Source organism: Pagrus pagrus (assembly GCF_965226575.1).
Source record: "Pagrus pagrus genome assembly, chromosome: 2".
Lineage (NCBI taxonomy): Eukaryota > Metazoa > Chordata > Actinopteri > Spariformes > Sparidae > Pagrus > Pagrus pagrus.
The window spans coordinates 8,278,172-8,302,939 of record NC_140186.1 but is presented as its reverse complement, the minus strand read 5'-3'; the positions used below and the strand labels follow the sequence as shown (position 1 = coordinate 8,302,939).

The window sequence follows — 24,768 nt, the reverse complement described above, 5'->3', positions numbered from 1 at the left end:
AGGGACAGATATTTGAATATTCTCTCTCACTTTCTCTTGAGACACCTGAGATGTGCAGTACAAAAGCACCAACACTCCACCTTGAACCGCACATATTTCTCTTATAAGCTTTATTTGATGTAAACAGAGACTCGGTGACATAACCATGAGGGCAGAACCTTTTGTTACACTTGTGCTCGCGTGCTTACGCAATACACACTCAGACACACAAACAGACACAGGGAGAGACAGTTAGAGAGGGTCCTAATGCATTTAATGGGGTTTCGATTTTTGAGCCGACGTCCACAAAAAGCAGGACAGGGACAGGACGTAGGTAGTTATGTCACTCCCAGATAATGTGTACGTGTGTCTCGTATTTCGATACTTTCTTATTTTCACGAAAACAGCTCCTCCTTCCTGTCTCTCTCTGCATGACAGTCTGTCTCATACACACAATCCTATTACTGTACACACTCATTCACACACACACACACACACACACACTACAGATATATGGTAGATATAGCTACTGTAATAGCAAAACAGAATGACATAGAGAACACAGACATATCAAAGCTCAACATTGGTTCTTGTTTACTCAATTTCTTTTCCATAGTTCGTCAACAGTAAGTCAATCGGTCCAGAAATGGGTACAATTTGTCGACTTATTGATTAGTTGATTGACAGAAATATAGTCAGCATCATTTTATTTGCTTTATTTGTTTTGCTTAATTTATATAATTTATGATTTAATAAATTTAAGTGAGTATTTCTGGGTTTAAGACACAACAAGAGATTCAGAGATGACGTGTTGAGTTCTGGGAGACTGTGATTTTCACCTCGTTAGTTGGTTGGTTTGTCAGCAGGATTACACAAAAACTACAGAACAAATTGCCACAAAACTTGGATGGAGGACGGATCTCGGCCCAGAATAGACCCCAAAAATTTTTGATGCACATTTTTTGTCACTTTCTTTAACTCTGCCAGATAGTGTTTTTCCCCTTTTTGTTATTTAATCACGGAACAATTCATGGATCCTGATGAAAAGAATCAGGCATATTGAGGTGGCTGGTATCTATGAGTGAATACAAAAGGGGACTTTTGGGCCTAGGCAGAGGTATGCACTCTACTGAGTGTAAATCTAGTTAATTTATCTTTTTTTGCCATTCATTCTCTGATTCCACCTTTCCAAACACAAGGTTTTGCGCCATTTATATCATTAAAATTTTAGATCTCTGGGTTTTGGATTGTTGGTCAAACAAAACAAGCAATTTGGAGATGACACGTTGGGCTCTGGGAAAGTATGGTTGTAATTTTTTCACTATTTCTGACGTTTCATTCACAGATTACTTGATGCAGCTCTATTCCAGTCTCTCCTCCTAAAGTCGTTCCTCCTTCTTTACCAAAAAGAGAGAGAGATTTCCCTTTTATTCAATGTTCTCCTCTCACAGAAGTTCCTCGCTGTACATGTCCCTCCTCCTGCTCCTCTCAGACAGGCGTGGTCCTTCTGTTGGCAGCACAGTTTCCAGGCAGCATGTCCGTGTTGTTGTGCGCAGCCGCAGCCGTTAAATCGTCCTCCGCCATGTCAATCTTCCCGTCTTTGAGAGGCGAAGCTAACGTGTAGAGCATGAACTCTGACCCCACTGTCACTGCCGTTGGCAAACCTGCCATGACTTTAGACTCGGCCGAGATGGACGGCTCTCGGTCTCGTACCAGGGACGCCCGAAAGGAGTCCCCCGCGCTGTGGTTGCTCCTGTAACTGTACCGGCGGCTGCGGTTCTGGTAGTAACGGTTGCGGTAGTAGGACGAGCTGCGTGAGATGGGCGGCTTTATGAGGGAAGGCCGGCCTTTGGTGCGCAGCTGTCGGTGTTTTTCTATGAACACGTGGACTGCCAGCACGCCCACCATCTCAGCCAGCACGAAGGACAGAGCTCCAAAATAAAACGACCAGCCGTAGGAGTAGCTCTTCTTGTTGTCGCTCTGGCTGGGGTCACCTGAGTTGGCTGATATGTACACGATGATGCCAATAATGTTACTGAGACCTGGAAGAGTTTAGAGGGAAAGAGAGGGTCAGTGGTGGAATGTAAATACTGGTCATTGTAGTCTTTACACCTATAACAGATCTTTTCAGTTTACTTTGCTTCACCATCGTCATCTTTTGTCCACAGGGGCCGCCAGAATCAACAAAAATGAAAGTTCCTTGTGATCGCTTTAAGTAACATTTTCAGTCTAAGTTTCAGTCTATTGTTACTTCAATAAAGGATCTGAATTGTCCCTCCACCACTGTTTATGGTCAGGGGAATGATAAATACAGTAGTTTGGGTGCATGCACATTCGATTTTTGTGTGTTTCTGACCTGCAGAGACAAAGAGTATGCCCGCGCTGAGGATGACGTTGTAGCGTGACTTGTAGAACTCGCTGGCAGCGACACACACGCCTCCGAGAAATAATAATCCCACACTGAGGATGGGGAAGAGGCTGGAGGCTCGTACTGCCCCTGAGAAGAGGAGAGGACAATATATGACATTTGAAAACCTGAGATTTTTGAGTTTAATCACACTGTTACACTTCTTTTTTTTACCCACGTAGTAAATATTCTGCAGCATCCTGCTCATAGTCAGCGTCTTCAGCGAAGTGATCGATGTCTTTGCAAACGCCTCGAAACGTCCCTGAAAAAAATAAAGAGAAAGACATCACAGTACATACGATAACATCCTCGGCTCTTTGTCACTCTGCGCTGAATCATGACACGTCATGCATCCTGGATGATGTGGAGAAGTCACAGTGTCTTTGACCCACTACACTTTACATGCTCTCTCTAACAGTGACTTGCATAACGCTAAATGTGATGCTCACCATCTAATGGACTGTAATCGATTGATTTTTCTGCTTTCATACAATTCAGCTCCGAGGATGATAGAAAATATTTTGTCAGATTTGCTTCGGATATCGGGTATATCAACATATCTGACTAAAGCCGAGAGAAGACTCAGATTAAAAATAATATTTGTGGAGGAAGTTGTCACCTCTCTTGTGTTCTGGACAAAAACTGGCAGGTTTATTTCAAACCTGTTTGCCTTGAAATGAAGCAATGCCTTCTTGTGACCCACAAACGTCTTGAGCAGTTTGTCCAAAGACTGATTATCCATCTCCGAGAGTTTAATAGTTGTAGATAGAAGTCAAAGTATCCAGAATTTGGAAGAAAAATCAACAAGATAACTTTTAAAATGACATTTTTAAATATTGTTTTCAAACCAGAACATTTTCTTGCCTCTCTCAGCCTTTAAATCAACATACGACCCTTCAGTTCTCTTTAATACCTCTTCTACTTCTGACAGGTTGACCTAGCTGACATAATTCAGCCCAGCAGAGGCTAGTTTTGACAATAGTGTCATCTAATTTAAAGGTCACTAAGTTGAAAATTCAGTCTTTATCGTCTCACCCCCGTGTCGATGGTAAGTTTTGTAGTCCACAAATATTTCTGGAGCTTCAAAGCAGCATTCTCCTGAACAACTGAGGCAGATGGGGACTTGTTTTAAACATTAAAAAACCCACACAAAATGGCTGCACAGCTCATCTGGCATAATTCAAGTCTCCAGATATCCTAAATTTCAGACGGGGTACGCGCTAATGCTTTTAGCTTCGCAGGTGCAGTGAAGGTTTCGGCATTAAAAAAATGCAATGATGTGTTTTCAAAATAATTTGGGATTTGAAAGCTCTCAAAGCGACAACCTGGATTACACCAGACCAGCTGCATAGTGCTATATTATGTTAGTTTACTACTACGCCAGTTGTTAAGGACAATGCGTAGGAAAGAGTAGATAATGACGAGATTGTTATTTTTGGGTGGACTTATCCTTTAACCAAACTTCATGTGCTACTGTAGAACTAAACCATCATTCAGGACCAGGCAGTAAGGACCCTCTCAGCTGTCATTAAGGGGAAAACCTTTTCCGACTGTTTCTCGTGGACACAGAAATGTGCAGAGTAAACTAAACTGGAACAGGAAATATCTCCTGGCCATGCACGTTGGCAGGAATCCAAACCATAAAACACAAACACTCTCTACGATCATAACCTGTGCGAGTTTTGACGTATTTGAACTGTGATCCTGTGAGGATTCAACACTCGGCTGCACGCATGCTTCCTGCTCTCTCTAACCTTTGGCCCAGCAGCAGCACAGCCACTCAACATTTGCTCACACAGAGATATATTGATAAATGTGTCCCTATGTGCTGCACCGATTGACCGGTATTGATGATGTGACTCGGGTCACCATAGTAACCAAAACAAGACTCATTCAGGGCACTACAACTCGGCTACAGTGAACCGGCCAGAGAGAAAAGCTTTTATTCAAACTACTGTCAGGACACAAAGAGAGACCAGCGTTTGGTTCGTTTCGCACCTTTTTTCCTGTTTTCTGAACACTTTCACGATGCAGCTCACTCGTCTGCCAGCTCTGTACCTTTTCCTTTTTATTCAAATTGTTGCTTTGAAGGACAATTTTGTTCTGGCTTGATAAGAAAATAACCCAACTCTGTGCAAGATAACACTTTTGTCTCATTATAAAGGCCTGTCTGTAGCGCTGCTGTTTTAAAAATGGCTCACAACCACACGTCAGCCCGTCGTCTTGTTTGTCCTCGTGTATTTTCATTGTGTATCTTTGTCATTCCCGTCACGTCACTGCTGGTGTTGTCATTATGCGCTGATAACAAATAAATGATTCCTATTAAAAAATCATATAATTATTCATTGCACATTAATACACAGACAGCCTGCAGCTTTCCGTCTGTCTGTCTGTCTGTCTGACTGTCTGTCTGACTGTGGACACACACACACAGACACACACACACACAGGACTGCTGATGCATTGATGTCCTCTGCATGCTTTGTTACCTCTCCATTAAAACATTTTGGAGATAGTGGGGCGGCAGCAGCGGAGGGAGGGGCCGAGAGGGATGAAAGTGAGGGAGAAATACGAGAGCAGAACATTTTCATTTCATTCAGAAAATTAGCAAAGCAAACAGAGGATATTGGGCAGAGATAGAGGGGTTGTTGTTAAAGGGCCGATAAATAATTGAAAATGTCATTTCCATCCATCATATCGTCCGGGACTTTAACTCCCCTCCCTCCCTTTCATGAATTTCTTCATCAATCTAAATCAAGCCATAAATTCATCTGAGCCGAAAATGTATTCTGAAATTACATTTGGCTCAGACGGTCGGTTAATTCAAGCGGTTAAGGTCCATTTTAGATCAAATATTATGGAGCATAATCCTGCCTCAGTATCAGCTCAGCTGAGTCGGTGCCACTGATTTTAAAAAGCTTTAAAAATACACGTCTATAGAACGACCCTGTTGTGTTTTTGTTGTTTTGTATTACTTTTGTTTTCCTTCTCCTGAATATGTAATGTTTTGTGGTACGGTGTTAGAAAAAGTACCCAAAAGTTTTCCTTTAGTAAAAGTAAAGATTTCGTGTTCAAGTATTATTTTGGTTAAAGTGAAGGTCGACAATACGTATAGTACTTTATGTATCTTTATTAAATGTACTTAAGTATCAAAAGTAATTTTCTGGCAGTACATCTAACGTATCAAAGTACAGGTAAAAGTAAATTACACATATATTTGCATTTTTTTTTGCAGAATCAGTTTTTTCTGGACTTTAGCTCTGAAGCAGCATGTAAGTGCCTCAAAATCGTACTTAATTAGAGTACTTGAGTAAATGTAGGCTACTTAGTTACATTCCATCACTGATATCATGTTCGCTCCTGAAGCACTTTGTACTTTTAACACATTTGCGGTAAATTTAAGTTTCTTATGAACTTCATTTAATCTCTTTTCTTTATTGTTCAGCAGCTGATCTTTTGTTAAAAAAAACACCTTAAGATCACTGTTTGTGTGCTAAATGTGGAGGAATACTTCAAGTACTCGAGTACCGTACTGAAGTAAATCTACTTTACTGAGTATTTCCGTTCAACAACTTCTAAATGTTATTTCACATTTCCACTCCACAACAACTGAGAGGTACTAAGAGACATGGTGTGCAGTGTCTCTCATTTGCAAGTGGTACTTATAGGTATACTGTATAGCAGTCAGAGAATGTAACTAAATACATTTACTCAAGTACTGAACCCAAGTAAGTACAGTGTTGAGGTTCCAAGGTACTTCCATCTGCTGCTACTTTATACTTCCACTCCACTACATTTATTTGATTACTGAACTTAACTGTAAATGTGCTTCAGGAGCGTACATAATATCAGTGACGGTGCATGTAACTAAGTACATTTACTCCACTACTCTAATTAAGTACAATTTTGAGGTACTTTAGTTGAGTATTTCCATTTTCCGCTACACTATACCTCCACTCTACTACATTTTGGAGTCAAATATTTTACTTTTTACTCCACTACACTACATTAACTGGTGACTTTAGTTACTTTGCAGATTACATGCTGCATCGGAGCTACAGCAGAGTACTTTTAAATGTACTTTATCAGCAATCAGATGGAAAAATTCTGATTCAGATACTGTATATACTTACATGTACTTGTACTTTTGATACTTTGTGCATATAATATCAGATACTTTAAGACTCCTCTTCTGATGGGTGACTTTCACTTTTACCAGAGTCATATTTAAACTCAGTTACTTTACTTTTCCTGCTGTTTGGTGTATTTGAACTTATCAAGTATTCAGTATATTGTATTATATATAATATTAGTATATATATATTATATGTTTAATGTCTGTGAGTCCTCTCAGCTGTAAACACTGTACACTACAGACCGCCACATACAGAGAGAGTAGTTGTAACTCGTACCCTCGGTGCAGCAGGTCCTCCACAGACCCGAGTGGGTCAGCACCTCCTCGTTCTTGCGGACGGTCTCGTTGTCGTTCTGGCTCTTGGAGCGGCACATCCCGCGGGAGTACAGCCAGTAGTCCGTGCCCACCGCGATGGTCATGAGGCTGAAGGCGCAGAAAGCCCCCGCTGTGGTCAGCAGCATCATCACACCCCGGTTACACAGCCTCATGTCGGCCCAGCCGCCGCCTCCTTCTCCTCCTCCTCCTCCTCCTCCTCTTCCTCCTCCTCCTCCACACTGAGGAGTCCTCCAGTGGACAGCGGGGCTCAGACCCTGCCACAAACTTTTATCTTTGAAGGAAACATCTCCTGCAGCCTGCGCTGGTGGACTCGTGTAGCTGGACGAGCGAGCAGGCTGCGGGACGGGTCATCTTTCTTCTGAACTACACCCAACAACACCTGATGAGTTAACGGGGTGGTGCTGCAGAAACAGAGAGGAGGAGCAGTCCGGAGAAAAGTGGAACAACAAAAACAAAAACAAAACAAAAATCCAAAAAGTTGAAGCAAAAAGATGCAGACAAACAGCGGCAGCAGCTCCTCTGACACTTTGTAGCTCGTAGCTGAACTCTGCACGGAGCTGACAGCAGGGTAACCCCGCCCCCAGAGTGTGTGTGTGTGTGTGTGTGTGTGTGTGTGTGTGTGTGTGTGTGAGTGATTGAGCACATACGATCCAGATCAATCAGTTCAGTTCACCGCGCTGCTCCAGCGGTTCAGCACCATGGACAGCAGCAGCGCAGCGGGGACCGTTTGCTTTACTTTAATTAACATTACATTGATTATAATGCTCCTCCGATTAATTAATGTTTATACATGAACCACATGGTTTTTATTTGTCATTTACTTTATTTTAATCATGTCATTTTTTGTTAATGGTGAAGTAACTATTGATTCAACTTTAATTAACTATAATGTTGCCATTGATTAGCCCTCGTGCGACTGGTGATACATTTTATGTTATTTTTAACTTTCATTTTTGGATCATTTTGGCTGTTTTAGTGTATATTGTATACATTTTGGCTCATATGTCTATAACACACTGTGTGTATTACAGACAGCTAAAACTGTTTACATGTTACGAACCATTAAAACTAGTTTTTCATGTTATCAGGCTTTCATTCTGTGGTCCTGGACGAGTTTTTGTAATTTTTACTATTTTTCACCAGATAGGGCAATTTACCTGTATTTTGGCCCATAGGACAAATACATGCTATTCCCCTTATGTCCTATAGAGGGCTTTGTCTTATAATAAAACTAAACCTCATGCAAAAAAAAACACATTTAACCTGTTAAAAGGTTTTTCCTCACTCGAATCGAGGCACAGAGGATGTCGTTCACTGTACAGACTGTAAAGCCCATTGAGGCAATGTGATTGTGATTTTGGGCTTTATAAATAAAATAGATTTGATTTGATTTGATTAGTACACAAAATGTTCCATGTTAAAAACTGCTGTAAAAATACCAGATATTAAGTAGCTAGTTTCCTCTCAAATGTATTTTACATTTTTATATTGTATGTCTTCGTTAGAGGAACTGACGCATCAACATGTATATGTACCTCCTCTGTATGTGTGAATGAGGTCAATAAACTATAAGAAACATTTTAAGAACATTTTTAACACTTTAAATCAGGTACAGCCAGAAATATTCATTACTGAGGACATTTCCGGCTGATATCAAAGCTTTTCATTCATTACGTTTCCCTCTTAAAAATGTCCTCATCAGGATTACGTCCACCAGCACATGGGAGAGGAGCCGTCCAGGCAGTGCACGGGCCCCTTCATGAATAAATGAGAATATTAACGTTTGAGGCTTTGAATATAAAGTGAGTGAGCATGTGTGAAGAGGCAAAAGCAATCAAAGTCAACACATTTCCAATTATCTAATAAAAATACACAAAGTTCTATATTTGTGAAATATCTACATATATTTTTACTTTATTTCTAATACACTGAATTTGACCAAATGTTTACTGCTGTTAGTTTTTTGGCAAAAAATAATAATATTCTAATAATAATTATAATAATATGTTGCACAGGCCTCAGTGTCATCGTGGCAAACACTGTAGTGTGTGATGTGACTGTGATGTTAAACGCAGTAAAACACAAGAGCCAGAGTTACTGAAATGGTATCATGATAATTCACTTTAATGTAGGTATCGTACTGTAAGTGTCTCTCACGCGCAGGTAAAGACGGCGCATGCAACACATGTATACTGTCCCGTTACACATTTTCCTCGGGTTGCTTTATAAAAGTTGCCCTCTTCTCCTCATCCTCGTCTTCTCCTTCTCCTGCATGTTGCATAGTAAACACTTTATTCTCCCCCTCTTTTCCCCTCTCCCTCTCGTCTGTCTCACTTGTCTCGTTTCCCTCCTCCTCGTAATGTACCGTGAGTGTTAGCTGGGGGGCGGGGGGAAGGGGAAAAGAAAGGGCAGAATCAAATGAAGTTTCAAGGAAAAGGAGAAGAGGAAGAGGGAGAGGAAGAGGAGGGGGAGATAAAAATGGGAAAACAAGGTGAAAAGTGACATCTGGCAGGGATAAAGTGCAGAGAGAAAGGGGGATGTGAGGAATAGTGTACGATAACATGAAAACCACTTCTAGCTCATTCCTATTTACACATACACTGAAACACAAGTCATACAGAATTATTACATCTACTTTATATTTCACAGAATCTCATATTTTCTCGTGAAGGACGGCAAAACGGTTTTTTGCTCCGCGCTCTGTTAAAGCAAACTCTTTAGCCACGCATATTTTGACACTATAAGAGACAGAGCGCTCGGAGTGGAAACTAAAACTTGGTTTTGAGCATGGATATTTCATCGATAAATTCAACACGCAGAGGTTTTGTTTTTCCTCCGCCGCGTGATGTCGAAAAGCAAATCTCAAGGAACTACTGTACCCACAAATATGGCATGCATAGAGGAGCTGCACCACAAAGACTGTATAGGCCTACACAGCACTAACCCACCGCGTACACAGTGCCATAGAGAAAAGAGAAAGAGAGAGATTAAGCAAGGGGAAAAAAAGACAGAGACATTTTTAAATATCACTGCCGATCAGGCATTTCTCTTTTTTTTTCTTTTTCTTTTTTTCTTTTTTTTGCATCAATTTGGAAGACAAGACGTGCTTAAGACTAAGTTCAGGACTAACTTAGACATGAGGTTATAAATCAGGACTTTTATCATTCAAACCCTTCCTGCCTTTCAAACTGCAGCCTGCACAGACACGCGTGTGTGTGTATGTGTGTGTGAGTGTGTGTATGTATTGCTATCTTTGTGAGGAACACGGTTGGCAACCATCGTAATGAGGACATCTCTGAATTGTAAGGACGTTTCTGCTGGTCCTCATAAAGACCACATCAACTGTTTGAAGGTTGAGGTTAAAATTAGAGATGCACGATACGATAACCAGTAATTACCTGCTTCTCATGAAAAAGATAACTGATAGTTTCACACTAATTAATTAATTAATTTATTTTAAACATTGTTTTTGCACACTTGGGGTGTAATATGTAGCGGGTGATGATTTGTTGTGTTAAAAACTCAGACTTTTTCTAGCTTTTCTAGCTTCCAGGTTTATTTCCTGGTTATGCGGCCCATTGAATATGCGCAGTAGCATTTCCCATGCGGGCCCCGTCTGCGAGTTCCCGCTCGGCCATGGATGTATAATAAGACCTGGATACGGCAACGGAGGCAGAGCCCCGTTCATTCCTATGAAAGCTGCTCAGTGGCGAATGAAGCCAAAAAATCTCGACTTCCTTTAGTACCCGGCTAACTTCAATGGGGACTCTAAAGCCTGGTGCTCTCCCTGGGGGCTTGGCCCATAGACTTTACATTGTGATGACGTCAGATTTTAAAACTCAATTAAAAGTGTCCTGTTAACAGTTTAACAGACGGCTCGTCCAACTTTATTGGCAGACTACAAACCAACTTTAAAGCTGCACACTGCCACCTACTGTACCGGAGTGTATAGATACTGCGCTTGTGAAATCATTGAAACCAATTTGGCTTCGGCTCCATTTATTGGCTATAATTTCATCACTGGCCCACAGTCGATACGTTTCCAAAAGCGGACTGATAATTTATCAGCCCCTAGTTTATCGTGCATCTCTCATTAAAATTAGGTGTAGATTAATGTGAGGCAATTAGTTGTGATGGTTAATGTTTGGGTGAGGGGCTCAGGAACGCATTACATCAGTGACGGTCCTCACAAGTATAGAAAGAAGTACGTGTGTGTGTGTGTGTGTGCGTGTGCGTGAGCACATACATGACATATTGATCATGGAATGTTCATGATGCAACTTTTACAGGTCGAACAGAAGGAAATCCAGTAAACAAACACACACTGCTGCTGATCGATAGAGCGCGCACACACACAGCTACACATTCACTATGACTCTTGATCGCCGGGTCTTTGCATTGACCCGCTTCACCACGAGGGCCTGTGAACACCACATGCGCCCGGAGTTGAATGGAAACTGGTTGGTTATTGGTCTGTTACTGGTCAAACTCAGTCCCACTGTGACCAACCAGCAGCTAAAGCCACCTGCAGTCTGTCTTTTATTGTGTGTCCTTGTAGGTGTGGATGTAACGAGTGTGGTGGTTTATGGTCGTTGTCCGGTTTAGATGCTGGTGTGGGCTGAGTTTGAATGAGACGCGGTGGCTTTAGCTTCACCGGTGTGATGAGATGCTGGATGAGTCGTCGTTGAATGTAACTGGGCTGTAAAGTCTCGTCCGGGCTGCGTCTAACAAAACAGGAACTCCTCAGACTTGTATGATGTACTCGGGGTTGGTGTAGGAGAAGCCTTGAAACTCGTTCTGGTCCAGATTCATAATGAAGAGCTTGTCTGTGGGCGTCAGCTCCACCGCCATCTTGGTGAACTCCTTGTCAAAGTTGCCGACGTCACGGCGAGATTTCTGCCAAAGGAGGAGAGAGAAGGGCGTAAGAAAAATACAGCTAAGAGCGAGTTTGTACAGCGTTAAAAAGGCAGTTTAGAAAGATGAAGGTTGACGACAATAGAGGCACAAAGATGGCGGGTAGAGAAGGAGGCGAGGGAGGTTAGAGACATTTTAATTATCGGCAGAGGTGGGACTAAGTCATTGTTGATGAAGGTTCTCAGTCATCCAGGTCACGGTAATGCTAAGTGCTGTATCGTAGGCAACTGGACGTGTTTCAGTTTCATCCAAGAGGCTTCTTCACTTCTAACGAACTGGAGGGGAGTTTGCAGGCTTTTAAACTGTGTGGGAGTGTCCTTACAGAGTCGTTAAGGACCCGCGTGAGCTTCAAGAAACCGAAACACCTCCAGCTGCCTGCGATACAGCACTTAGGACTATAGTCTTTGTTTTGCAAGTTACAAGCAAGTCGAGTCATAGTCCTAAATATTGTGTTTAGAGTCCTAAACAAGTCAGTATGTGCTCTTCACTATTAAATACCACTTTAAAACTACGTAAGCATAGCACATAAATGCCTTTTATAATGTGATGTCTGTAAAACATACTGTAATCCCTTTAACCTTACATTTTGTTGTGAAACAAATATTTTTATTGCATCACAAAAAGGACACACGTCTTCATTTCGTGAAAACCAATCAAAAAATCTTAAATAAGTCATCAGAAATCACAAGGTTTTACTGCACAAATAAATGCTTAATAAATGTACACACATCTAATCTACAAGCCTTCAGCCATTAGGTTTAGGAAATTCAAAATAAATCAGAAAACCAATAAAGAACTGGACGTCCGTGAGCTAAACAGCTTTTTCAAGTCATCCATGTGATGATATTCACGATTATCTTGATTTTACGATTATTCCGAAAATGAAAATTTACTTTGATCAACTTATTGCGTTTTATGGCAATCCACAATGAAGTATTTTATTGTCCCATTACTAGTTGTGACATTGATTGAAAATCAAAAAGATAAAGGAAGCATAGCCTGTTTAAATTTTGAGCACCTGACTATTGTTTTACGACTTTGTGCATCTATCCTTTAAATCTAAGTGCAGTCATAAGCGGATGGTGTTGAGTTGTTTGTAGGTCTAAGGTCAGTCTGGTCCACACCTCTGCTCAGCTGTAAATGGTGGCACCACAAGGAGTCCAGACTCAGAAACACACCACTGATTCCATACAGGACTGGGGAGAAGCAACTCGACAAAAAAAACAAACACACCCTGCCAGAAACCCAAGAAACACAGTCAAAAGGATGAAAAAGACCCATCGAAACACTTCAACAGCACAGATGCAGAAAGATCCAAGACAAAACTTCCAAAAGGCAGAGAGAGGAAACGTTCCAGTACAGAACAGAAGAGGATCGATACGACAGACCAGCTGCAGCCCAAACCACAACCGGAAAGGATTTCACACAGGGAAGTGAAGCAGTGAGCCCCAGGCAAGACACATGTATCACACACACACACAAAGCATTTAGTTTCCTACCTCCTCCTTTTGTCTCATCACAGGGCTTCCAGCTGAAATGAGGAGGGGCTGCAAACTTCCCCACCTCTACCACTGGTCCACGAACGCACCACTAACTCAGCTCGTTTAGGTGTGTGAGGCCGGAGTGACGCTGCATATTTTTTTGCTCCAGTTTGTTTTGTAGATGACATTTTACTTTAACCCCCCTGAATGATTGTTAACGCACGATAATGTAGTGTACTGTAAGCAGACATAGGGACTTTGGTACAGGAGTGTTTTATTAATGTAGAGAGTATAAACATTAATACAATAATACAAAAAATTAATGCTTAATGCTTAAAAATGTGTGGCCGCGTCATATTTTTGGATGAGGGTGGTTGTTGTTTTTTTAATATTTAAGTGTTTAGAGACGTACGAAAACAAAGCCAAACCTACAACTCTACAAAAGTAGCAGGTCCATGAGCGATTCAAGTGTCTTTGGTGTTAATATTATTTTTGACTTTTTGTTTTTATTTGATAGGACAGCTTAGAGACTGACAGGAAACAAGGGAGAGAGGGGGGGAAGACATGCAGCCAAGGGCCACTGGCTCTGAACCAACCCTACATGCGCCAGCTCTAACCTAAAATGCGATGCACTGGATGCAGAAGTTTAAACTGTTGAAAAATGTATTTATAAACACTTCAAATGTCCTCATATCTGCTTACAGCTACATTGTTATGTGTCATAAGCTTCTTACTAAGTGTTGATACATTTTTGGAAAAGCTCTCTTGCCAGGAGTGCAGGAGAAGATTGAGACCCCTCCAGTAAATATCAAACTTAGCGTCGAAACTTAGGGCAGAGGGAAACAGCTAGCCAGGCTGAGAAATAGTCCAGAAACAACCTCGTGAAAATCCACGAATTAACACTTTATAATAACCATTATTAACAAATAGTACATGTATAGTTATCATTTCACTGTTAACAAACAAGGAAAACATACGTTGCAACTTTATAATAAACAATTGCTTAATAACTGGCTTATAAAGCATAACATTGCTAAAAAATGAAATAACTATTAAGTTTAATTAATTATAAATTTAACATTCATTAATGATGGTCATAACAAAGTGTCACCATTGGTGCTTTGTGCTTTTTGAACAAAGTAAACAAACAAGACATAACATGCTAATTAGCGAGCTTTAGAGGACCTGCTAGGTGGATTTCCTTTACCACCTTCAGACGGACCCAGGCTAGCTCTTTCCCTGTTTCCAGTCTTTATGCTAAGCTAAGCTAATCATCTTGTAGCTTCCAAACACGAGAGAAGAACTGATCTTCTCACTGAACTCTCAGCAAGAAGCAAACATGTTGAACTCTCTCTTCAAAGTGTTTCCATGTTGAGTGTAGCGACAGTAACAAGGCAGACACAGCAGAGGGAGTCTGGTAGGCACCAGTGAGTATATTATCAGTTTCCAGTCATACAGGACAATTACACGATCCACAGAAGCATCTCTCTCATCCAGAACAATTTATCCAAATACCTCTCTGATATAGAACTTGATATATATATATATTTTTTTTTTTCTGTCACATCTCTCGTTACGTCACCGTTACCATCGTCTCACAGAACCATCGTCTTTATCAGCGAGCATCTTTGTACGACAGAAACAAATCTGCGACGTCGCCGTGCTGCCGCCTCCCTTTTTGATACGAGCTCAAAGAACAAGATTTGACACATTATTACTGACCTGCATCGTTACACAGTTACAAAAGGAAAATACGACCTGCCTCACAATGAAACACACGTCTGCTCAGACACAATTCATTTTACACGTGAAAATGACTTTCCAGTGGTATTGTATTGTTGGAGAACAGATAAGCTATAATGCATATTCTAATAATTATACATGTACTGTAAAATGGCACAAGATGGCTGCCCTTCATCACAGTTATTGAGGACGATATCCTTCCACGTCCTCGTGATCCTGAACCCTATTTGGCACTTTTGGACATCCCGTTATTTCGTAAGCTAACAAACTACCAGCTTCACAAGACTCGACGGGGCTCAGTCACGTGTAAAATCACCCAGAACTGGTTGTTTTACGAGCTGAGAAGATACGCCCCGCTGTCATTAAAAACACAGTGTAATGTGGTGAATGTTGAATCAGGAGAAAAGTAACAAGCTATCCGTCAAAAATCACGAACTTGACGCAGACGTACACTCTTTCAGACTGCATGTATAAAGACTTCTATCCTGCGACTGGTTAAAAATTGAATCAGCAAAAGATTTTCCGATAAGCTCACCACAACACTGACTGAACAGAAAGTGTAGAAGTATTTGGTCCTATAGACAAAAGTAAAGTCAACATCAGGAAACTGATTAGTACTCAAACAATCATAGCAAAGCAATTGGTCAGTTTTCACTTACACTGTATGAATATTACCAATATGTGATCATAGTACACTCATCAATATTACTGATCGTCATAGTCAATATGCAATTACAGGGAGGGTGACACAGAGACGGAGCAGGTTCAGGCCGGACTCCAACATGAACCTGCTGGCGTGAGCAGCCGGGCAGCATTCAGGAGCAACATCTCTGCACTGAAGATAGAAATACAGCCAGTAGAGCTGATATGAGAGCAGCAGTGTAACATGACATGCTAAACCAAAGTAAACTGAGAACAGTGCCACCGCTGGAAACAAGACTCCTACTGGCAACTTGACACATGAATATCTGTTTTTTCTCCTGATTGTTAGCATTTGAGCACCTGTCTGCATTTCCATCCGAACATTTCCATCTGAACGTTATCTAAAGGAAAAGTTTGGCATTTTGAGGGAATACGCTTATTCGATTTATTTCCAAGAGTTAGATGAGAGGATTGATACCGCTCTTGTCTAGTGTCTAGAGTTAAAGTATCCTCCACACATAACGAGAATGTAAATGTGTGGTTTTCACAGGGAAGACTCTCAAGCAACAGCAATGACCTGCAAGCGAGGGTCACGTGACAGATAGTTAGCGAATCTGATAGCATGCTTACAGCCTGCTGACCACTACTTGCTGTCTGAGCTCTGAAGTCATTGCTCAGCAACATACCTTCAGATTAAAGGATAAGTTTTGAAAGTTTAGTCATTATCTACTCACCCCCATGCCGATGAAAAGTCGGCTGTGAAGCTCAAGAAATATTTTGTGGACAACAAACTTCACCCGACTTTCCATCTGCATGAGGGCGATAATGACTGGATTTTCATTTTTGGATGAACTGCTCCTTTAAAGAACTTGACTTGAAATTTGACGAGGCTGTTGAGGATTATGCTAATTGTTTTCCTTGACGACTTTCAAATACACATATACAAAATAATATAATCAAAGATGAACTAAACAGGTTGATTAACGAGCTTAACGGCATTTTTCAGACAAGCTAGAAATGCTAACGAACAGCGGCGTCACCCTCGCCTCGCAGGTCTTCGCAGTTTCTCGGGAATCTAACATCTTTGGGAGGACTGTATGACATAAATATTTTCTTGTGCTTGCTTGTGATTAAACAAAACGATCCAGTCTTTATGCTAAGCTAGGCTAATATCTTTGCATTTCCAGCTCCAGACACAGGTACGAGACTGATGACACGGTTCTCATCTAGCACTAAAGAAAGTGAATAAGCACGTTTCCCAAAATGCTGAACTATTCCTTTAACGTTTCACCCAGCTGAATGCAGCCTGGATATGACATCATGGTGTTTTTTTTGTTGTTGTTTTTTTTTAATTGTTTTTAATGTATGTTTCTGAGGTGTGGGGGATTACTAGTGCAGCCCAGTGATATGTGGCATGGTCAGTGAGTCGAGTGAGGGTACTCAGGGTTAACAAATGAGAAGCCTTGGAATTCTTCCTGGTCCAGGTTGGCTATAAGCTCCTGATCTGGGGGGGTCAGCTCGGGGGGGTGGCGCGTGAAAAAGCGATCAAAGTTCTCCGCATCGCGCCCACACTGCCGTGGAGAGGAGAGAGAGAGGTGGGGAGAGAGAGAGATATGGAGGGAGGATGGAGTGAGTTCGATGAGGGATGTGAAGAAATAAAGGACGACAACAAACGACAAAGAGAAAAAAGAGAGATACAACTAAAACATGGCATCAACCAATCAAATCACTCACAGCCGAGACTGTGGATTTCCATTGGTCCGTGTGTGAGCCAGTGACATCTCAGCTTCATCATTGGTGACTACGCTAACAAATCTCAGCTCTGCATTTGTCAGAGTAGTGAACAATGGCAGGTGATGGTTGGGTTCGGGGGGGATGAGCGATTCTTAAATCGTTTCTGTAACTTACCTTTGCTAAGAATGTTATTTCCTCCGTCGCCGTGACTGAATACTAAGGTGATCAGCGATGATATGCAACAGCTGAAGAGTGTGTGTGTGTGTGTGTGTGTGTAATACTCACAGCTTTAGGTTTGAAAGGCGGCTGGACTTCTTTATTCTCCAGTTTTTCCCAGTCTATATAGCGGAAGAAGGCGTGCTCCTTGATGTCTCGCTCCCCCTCTGGACCGCAGCCCAGACGCTTACCTGGGTGCTTGGTCATGAGCTAAAGATCACACACAGGCGCACAAGGTGAGAAGAGTTATTAAATGTCTGTGCGTCCGTGGCCCTTTTCCAAACTGATCCCTATACATCTGCCCTTTGGATGAAATCACTCCCGTGACAGCAGAGGGCACAGCGCATTACGAGGAAGGGGGTCAATCAGCAGGTGAACTCGGGCTGGGCAGTAATCCAGGTTTTGCAAAATACAGAATTTATGAATCTCTTATCGACCTCAATTTACTTGCATCGCACTTTTCAATAAATGTATCTCACTGGCAACGATCTAACATTCAATGACTAGTAATTTTAAACAACCCAGATCCCCGAAAATTTGGGTCAGTGTGTAAAACATCAGCGATCAGCCACGACATCACTGACAGGTTCAGGTGGAAAATATTGATCATCTTGTTGCAATACAATGTTCTGCTGGGATACCTTGGGTCACTTGACCACTTGACACGCACCACCCACCCAAATAATGTCACAGAGCATTCCCAGGGCACTCTCTGATGGCTGGACAATAAACGGCTGCTCAAGGTGTCGAACCGGCCTCCAATTTCCCAAGAGTTCAACCCGACTGAGCATCCGTGGGACGTCCTGGAACAAGTCCAACACCCGGAGGCTCCACTTCACAACTAAGAGGATCGGACTTGTTCCAGAGCACCACATAAATGCTCAATCGAACAGAAGTCTGGGGAAAGCCAGCTTGATGCCTTGAGCTATTTTTCAAGTTCCTTGGGTCATTCCTGAGCAGTTTTTTGCGATGTGGGAGGGCACATTGTCAACATGCTTGTCAGGAACCCAGCGTTTCCAAGCCGGACATTGCCATGCGAAAAGATGCTCAATGTTATTAACTTGACAGTGGATTTTCATGTTATTGCTGATTGTTGTATATATTTTATTTTCAATGTTTTACCTTGTAAACCTCATTGATTTTTGTGAATTAATGTTTGTTCTGAATTTGATGTGAGCAGCGTGTTTCAAACGAGTTGGGACGGGGCAACAACAGACTGTGAAAGCTGTTCACGAACGGCGAACAGGTTAACTGTTACCAGGTGATAGTATCATGATTGGTTGTGAAAGGGGAATCCCTTGTTCACAAGCAAGGATGTGGCAACACTTTGTGAAACACATGATTGTAAAAAGGATATTACTTCATGGGCTCAGGAACACTTCGTAAAACACACAGTTCGTTTGCCAATGATTGCATCAAATTTATGTACTTTAGCAAAAATGTTTATGAGGCAGCGAGATGGAGCTCAAATTTTTATGGTGCTTCCTCCATAATCTGGCACTCCTGCTTAGTGGAGACGGGTAAATCAGCCTCTCTGTTGGAGTAACTCTCTCACACTTTCACTTCAAACCAAGAGCCCTTACTATGGGAGTGCTCTCCATTGGTCAGAGTGAATAGGTAGAGGGTTAAGGGCTGAGTCTGTGTGTGTGTGTGTGTGTGTGTTTGTGTGTGTGTGTGTGTGTGTGTGTGTGTGTGTGCTCTCACCCCCTTGCAGATGGCAACAGCTTCTTTGGACATGGATTTAGGGTAGGAGACATGATGCTCCATGATGGACTGGAACAGCTCGTCCTCGTCCTCACCGTCAAAAGGCGGCTGAATGAGCAGAAATACACTTAATCGCCTTAATTTCTCGTCACAATTATCTGCTCTTGATTAAAAAAAGTAACCACAGTCGATAAATACACACCTGTCCGGCAAGCATTTCATAGAGCAGAACTCCAAAGGCCCACCAGTCCACAGACTTCCCGTAAGGCTGATAGGCTATGATCTACAAGACACAACCGGAGAGTCTTGAGTCTTATTCTGAACTTAAAGCAGTAAAATCAACCTCAGGTGAACGTGTAAACGCACCTCTGGAGCGATGTAGTCTGGTGTTCCACAGAAAGTCTTTGTTGTTATTCCATCGAACATGTTTTCTTTGCACATGCCAAAGTCGGCGATCTTTATGTGACCTTCAGCGTCCAGCATCACGTTGTCCAGCTTCAGATCCCTGAAAACACACACACACGCAGGTATTACTACACATGTATTCTGTCGTGGTCGTAAACTGCACATGCAGACTCTGACCCACCGATACACGATGCCTTTGGAGTGAAGGAAGAAGAGTCCGATGGCGATCTCTGCAGCATAGAACCTGAAACACAGACAAACACTAGTTTCTAACGCCATCTGTATGTCTGTATTGTGTGTGTTGCAGCTGGATGATGCAGATAAGAAGATAAAAATTTCTGTAACAATATTTTTCCATTTTCATACATTTTAAGGTCATTTGAGGTTATGTTATTGTGAATCTCAATCTCGGCACAATGAATCCTAAAGAAATATCAGCATTTTTATCACCAGCGTGAATAACAACCTCACTTGTGTTTGACCTGATGAAGGTCTCTGTACAAAAATGTTGTTATAAAAAATGTATTCAGGATCTCGAGTGAGGTCAACAGTGTGCGGGAGTTGTTGTTCTGATTTTTTTTCAAAAACTGCTGCAAGCGTTTGACAAATACATTTGTAAATGTCATGTTAGCAGCTAACTGCCAACTTCTTCTTTGATAAACGTTCACATAACTCTGTATTGGTACACGACTTAACATTTTTTGTAACCAGATTACCACAAAATAATCACCACAACTGACAAAGCACAGTAGAGCAGAGGAGACCTGGAAACATTTTAGCAGTGAGAAGAGAAAAGGACGAGCACAAACAAACTCTGAGCGACAGAAAATACAAGATTATGTTCTGCATGTATGATAATAACTTTACCAGTTCAGCTCCTCTGTGTGTGTGTGAGAGTGTGTGTTTGTGTGTGTACTCACACAGCATGAGGCTCCTTGAACTTGCCGACCTGTTGGATCTGGTACATAAGGTCTCCTCCGTTTATATACTCCATGACAAAATACAATCGGTCCTACGACACAAAGGTGAAGAGGTGAGGAAGGTGAGGAGCATTAAGCACTAAAAGCGTGAGAAGGAGAAGATGCAACAAACAAGACAAAGAAGAAGACACTGTGCTACACTTTGCACTATGGCGAGTACAGATGGGACACTGGCGAATGATCAGACGCAAGTTACAGGCGTTGGTGATTTTTCACAGTTGTATGTGAGTGGAACAACTTTTTCGCCGCTGTTTTAAAGCAGCCTTGAGTTGTGAGAGCGCACAAAAGTATGACCTAGTTTGTTAACTGCTTAATGCACTGCTGAGCAAGGTGTGTCAGTGGAACAAGCTTCCTGAACACCTGCTAAATATCTGCTAAAACTGTCAGCACATTTAAATCAGGGCTGAAAACATAACTGGTAACTGGGGCTTTCCAATAAGTTGGACACACAAACAACAGCACTTTAACTATTTCTTTGTTGCTTGTGTTTTATCGTCTTTTAAATGCAATTTTAAAAAAGGCCTTATGTCGTATTTTAATGCATTTCTGTGCCCCTTTGTGTCCGAATGGTTCTATACTGTACTGTGTACCGCTGCACCCCTAACAAACGGTAAGAGGATCAATATGTATTTTTTATTTTGGGGTGAACTGCCCCTTTAATGCAAGATGCTGTGCGCTACCATGGTTTGGAAACAGGAGTGCAGCTGAGTGAGGAAAGGTGGTTTCCCAGACAGAGCGAGGACTCTCTTCTCCACCATGGTGCACTCCACGTCGTCGTCCTGGATCACGACGTCCTTCTTCAGGATTTTGATGGCGTACAGCTCGTCTGTGCCCTTCCTCTCAGCCAGCATCACCTGCAGGGGCGCCCGCAAAAGGAAATAAATGAGCTTCAGAGTGATTTCATTTTGTCTCCCAGCCACTGGCTCCAATTCATCAACATAAATAATGTTTACTAATGCGCATCACCTTGCCAAAGCTGCCCTTGCCCAGAACCATGATGAAGTTGAAGTCTGAGAGCTTGACCCGGTCCTGATTGCCGTTGCTGTCGTACTTGCAGACGGAGGAGGAGGATGAGGAGTCTGTGGGCTTCCCTGGACCCACCCTCGCCCTCTGGAGAGACAAGGAACAACAGGAAAAGATTATGAGGGACGAATAAACAAGCCTCAGATTAAGAAAACACATCAAACCTGCTGTCATTTTGCGCGTCTCACCTCAAATTTTTGTCGCAGCTCCTCGTTGCCTTCCTCTCCTTCTGGCTGCACAGGAACATTAAAGTATTCTCCCTCCTCCTGGGAGAGCAGCTTAAACCTAAACCGAAGATAAAGTCCAGGATTATTACCACACTGTGACAATAAATCCCTTAAATATTCACACCCCTGATCCCTCTGCCTTTGTTACTTCTGTCTACACCTGCGTCATTTTCCCAATTATCCACCATCTCCCCTCTTCGTCGTGACACCTTACCATCCATCCACCCCTTGTTTCTGTAGCTCTGAGATCCCAAAGGACAGGGATCCCATGAAGTCGTTCCTGCTGGTCAAATCCCAGTCCCAGATCTCCACTGATAGACGGCGGTCCTTGTCACTTTCTTTTAGGCTACTACAAAATTAAAGACAAAAAGGGGAGGACAGTCGGATGAAGGACGTTCTTAAAATAGGTAAAAATGAGAACACAATTTGATTTCAAAGCCACATTCCCTCATATCTCTCTACTTCTCAAACTGGTATACACCTCAACGAATGACATTTTGTTTTTTTAATGCCTGTTTCTTTCCAAGCAGTCACAGCGACCCAGAATAGCTGCAAGCGAAAAAACAGGAAAAGAAGAACGAGGACAGGGTCACTTGAATGAGCTCCAGTTAACTTTGTGCTTTTGTGACTAAAAACGGGGCCAAGAAAGTAACTGGAAATCAAAGTCTCTGTTGGAAACTGTTCGGAAACGGGAAGGAACTTTAAAAAAAAATACTTGGCAGTTGATTGGACGAATCACCTGTCTATCAAGATCTATCGCAAGCTAATTTTAACCAATCAGATCGACAGTAAGAGCGCACTACCGCCAGCAGCGGAGGCAGCTGGTAAATCAAACTGTAACCGAATCCAGCGAAAACCTGTTTTCCATCAAGAAAAGCCTCGTCTTGTCTGTCTGTCTTGTTGCTTCTCGGTGGTCATGATATCTACACCATGCCTGTAGCTGCCGGTAGTTCTTCATAGGATGCTGATTTGTTCGCCTGCGTGTTCGGCAAGGCGGGAGATCACATGATCTCACAAATGTATGACTTCAAAAAGTCCAGTTATGTTTTACAATGAAGATTGACACAGAAAAAACCCCTCAGTATCAGCCCGGCATCCCTAAAAATGACTTGGTTGATCAGATGTGTGATGTCTTACAAGTTGAAGGTCTCATTCCAGGTGGGGTTGAGGCAACATTTGATGGTCTTGGTCTTCTGCTTGCTCTCACTCTTGGGATCTGGGATCAGCTTGAGCTTGACGTAGGGGTCTGACAGGCCGTTGGGGTCCATGGGCACCAGGTTCTTAGCCTCTTTGACTGAGAGAGACGGAGGACATGGTTAGAAAAGTGTCAGGAGAAGCAGAAAACATCCCAAGATGATGCACACTTTTAGCCAGTCTGGTGTTGAATTTTGTCCTTTCCAGAGGACAGCAGGAAAGTGAACCTGTGAGAGTGAGTGTGAGATCTGGCCTGCCCTAAATAACTCTGGCTACATCTGACAACAACACTTAACAACAGTTTAGTTTCTGTTCCATAATCAATCCACAGCTGTCTGAGAGAGAGGGAGCTGGCACGTGGATGCATGTCCCAGTGGCAATGTGGGTCAATCGTTGGATCATCGATCAGTTAATGGACTTTCCAGTTTTAGTCTTAGGCTGATAGAGCTTTGTGTGTGTGTGTGTGTGTGTGTGTGTGTGTGTGTGTGTGTGTGTGTGTCTGTGTCAGTCACATAGACAGAAATGAGAATGAAGAGACAGACAGAAGGAGAGTGCACTCACTGGTGACGGTCAGTGTGTCCTCAGTGATCTGGGCAGAGATCTGGATGCGTCCTCTCCTCTCGGTGTGATCGGTCCCACACAGACTCGGCACGTTGGCCACACACCGCTTGTGGATGTTCATCATACAGTCTGTGCACAGACACACAAACGTGCAACTCAAAGTTAATTGTGCATATATGGCCCAATAATCACCCAAAAATGAAACGGAAACTCAGTGTAGAGAGAAGCAAACATACCGTTTTCATCAGATTTATAGAGCCAGATTCTGTTTTATGAGTCTTGATCATTGAGGAAACGGGCGCACATGTACGAGCTTCATTTCCACTCCCACAATTATCCAGAAATGGATAAAGAAACGCTCCTCAACATCCGTTTGTATTTGTATTTGCAATTTAGCAAGTCCTGTTTGTCAGTATACTTAAATACACTTAAAATAAAGTATGAAATAAGTATAAGTTTTTGCTATTTCGTATAATTCTTATACACAGAATTACACATTTACAGTTTAAAATACACTTTTGCACTTATTGTTTGACTCAAAACTAAAATCCATTGTCTCTGTACTCGTACTCTGAGCAATGACGCCGTTGAATCTAATCTAATCTAACGAGCCTCTCCTCCATCACTTGTGTCCACACAATCTGCTACATCTCATTTTTTGGCTTACATTAAATCACACAAGTTTTGAAAAGTGACGTAGCCTCCGGGACAGCTTGTAATGTGGTCAGATGGTTTCAGATGGTTTCAGAAGCTTTCGGAAGAGACGACCCGCTGTGTTGGACGCGAGCCTGGATTCGGTCTCGAGGGTTTTTTGTTTTCAGATGTAAGAAATGCGTCAGCGACGAGCAAAATGTGGCAAAAATCCTTAACTGTCCTTGAAAGACGCCTGCTAGTAAAATCTGACACTTTATTTTTAACTAAAACGCTGAATTAGTAGAAGAAAACGTCCACATTACTGTGTTTTTACAGACTACTTCAGTTTTACTTACATCTTGGATTAATTTGCATTGAGTTCAGCTGCACAGGGGAACATAAAAAAACAGGTAATGGTGTATCTCTCCATGGTGAGGAGTTAAAAATAGCTCTC

General features: G+C 42.2%; 2 protein-coding genes across 3 annotated transcripts in view; both read right to left on the bottom strand.

Moving 5' to 3' along the window:
- Positions 1–118: 118 nt before the first annotated feature.
- Positions 119–7,009, bottom strand: cacng3a (calcium channel, voltage-dependent, gamma subunit 3a; the record flags this gene model as incomplete). Its single annotated transcript, XM_084381385.1, has 4 exons — positions 119–2,021; positions 2,336–2,476; positions 2,565–2,648; positions 6,799–7,009. The coding sequence occupies 4 exons, from the start codon at positions 7,007–7,009 to the stop codon at positions 1,468–1,470; spliced, it is 990 nt and encodes a 329-aa protein (XP_084237511.1). The 3' UTR covers positions 119–1,467.
- Positions 7,010–8,951: 1,942 nt separating this feature from the next.
- Positions 8,952–24,768, bottom strand: part of LOC311273990 (protein kinase C beta type) — a 37,132-nt gene continuing 21,315 nt past the window's right edge. The window contains exons 5-17 of one of the 2 annotated variants that reach the window (XM_084381365.1): positions 23,682–23,810; positions 23,064–23,220; positions 22,141–22,275; positions 21,888–21,984; positions 21,643–21,786; positions 21,357–21,530; positions 20,617–20,708; positions 19,878–19,940; positions 19,658–19,796; positions 19,494–19,574; positions 19,292–19,399; positions 17,657–17,797; positions 8,952–11,753 (exon numbers count right to left, since the gene is read on the bottom strand). In XM_084381365.1, coding sequence (XP_084237491.1) covers positions 11,601–11,753; positions 17,657–17,797; positions 19,292–19,399; positions 19,494–19,574; positions 19,658–19,796; positions 19,878–19,940; positions 20,617–20,708; positions 21,357–21,530; positions 21,643–21,786; positions 21,888–21,984; positions 22,141–22,275; positions 23,064–23,220; positions 23,682–23,810 — 1,613 coding nt within the window. In that variant the 3' untranslated portion in view covers positions 8,952–11,600. Of the gene's footprint in view, positions 11,754–14,658; positions 17,209–17,656; positions 17,798–19,291; positions 19,400–19,493; positions 19,575–19,657; positions 19,797–19,877; positions 19,941–20,616; positions 20,709–21,356; positions 21,531–21,642; positions 21,787–21,887; positions 21,985–22,140; positions 22,276–23,063; positions 23,221–23,681; positions 23,811–24,768 lie in introns of those variants that run through there. The other variant, XM_084381364.1, reaches the window with a different exon arrangement.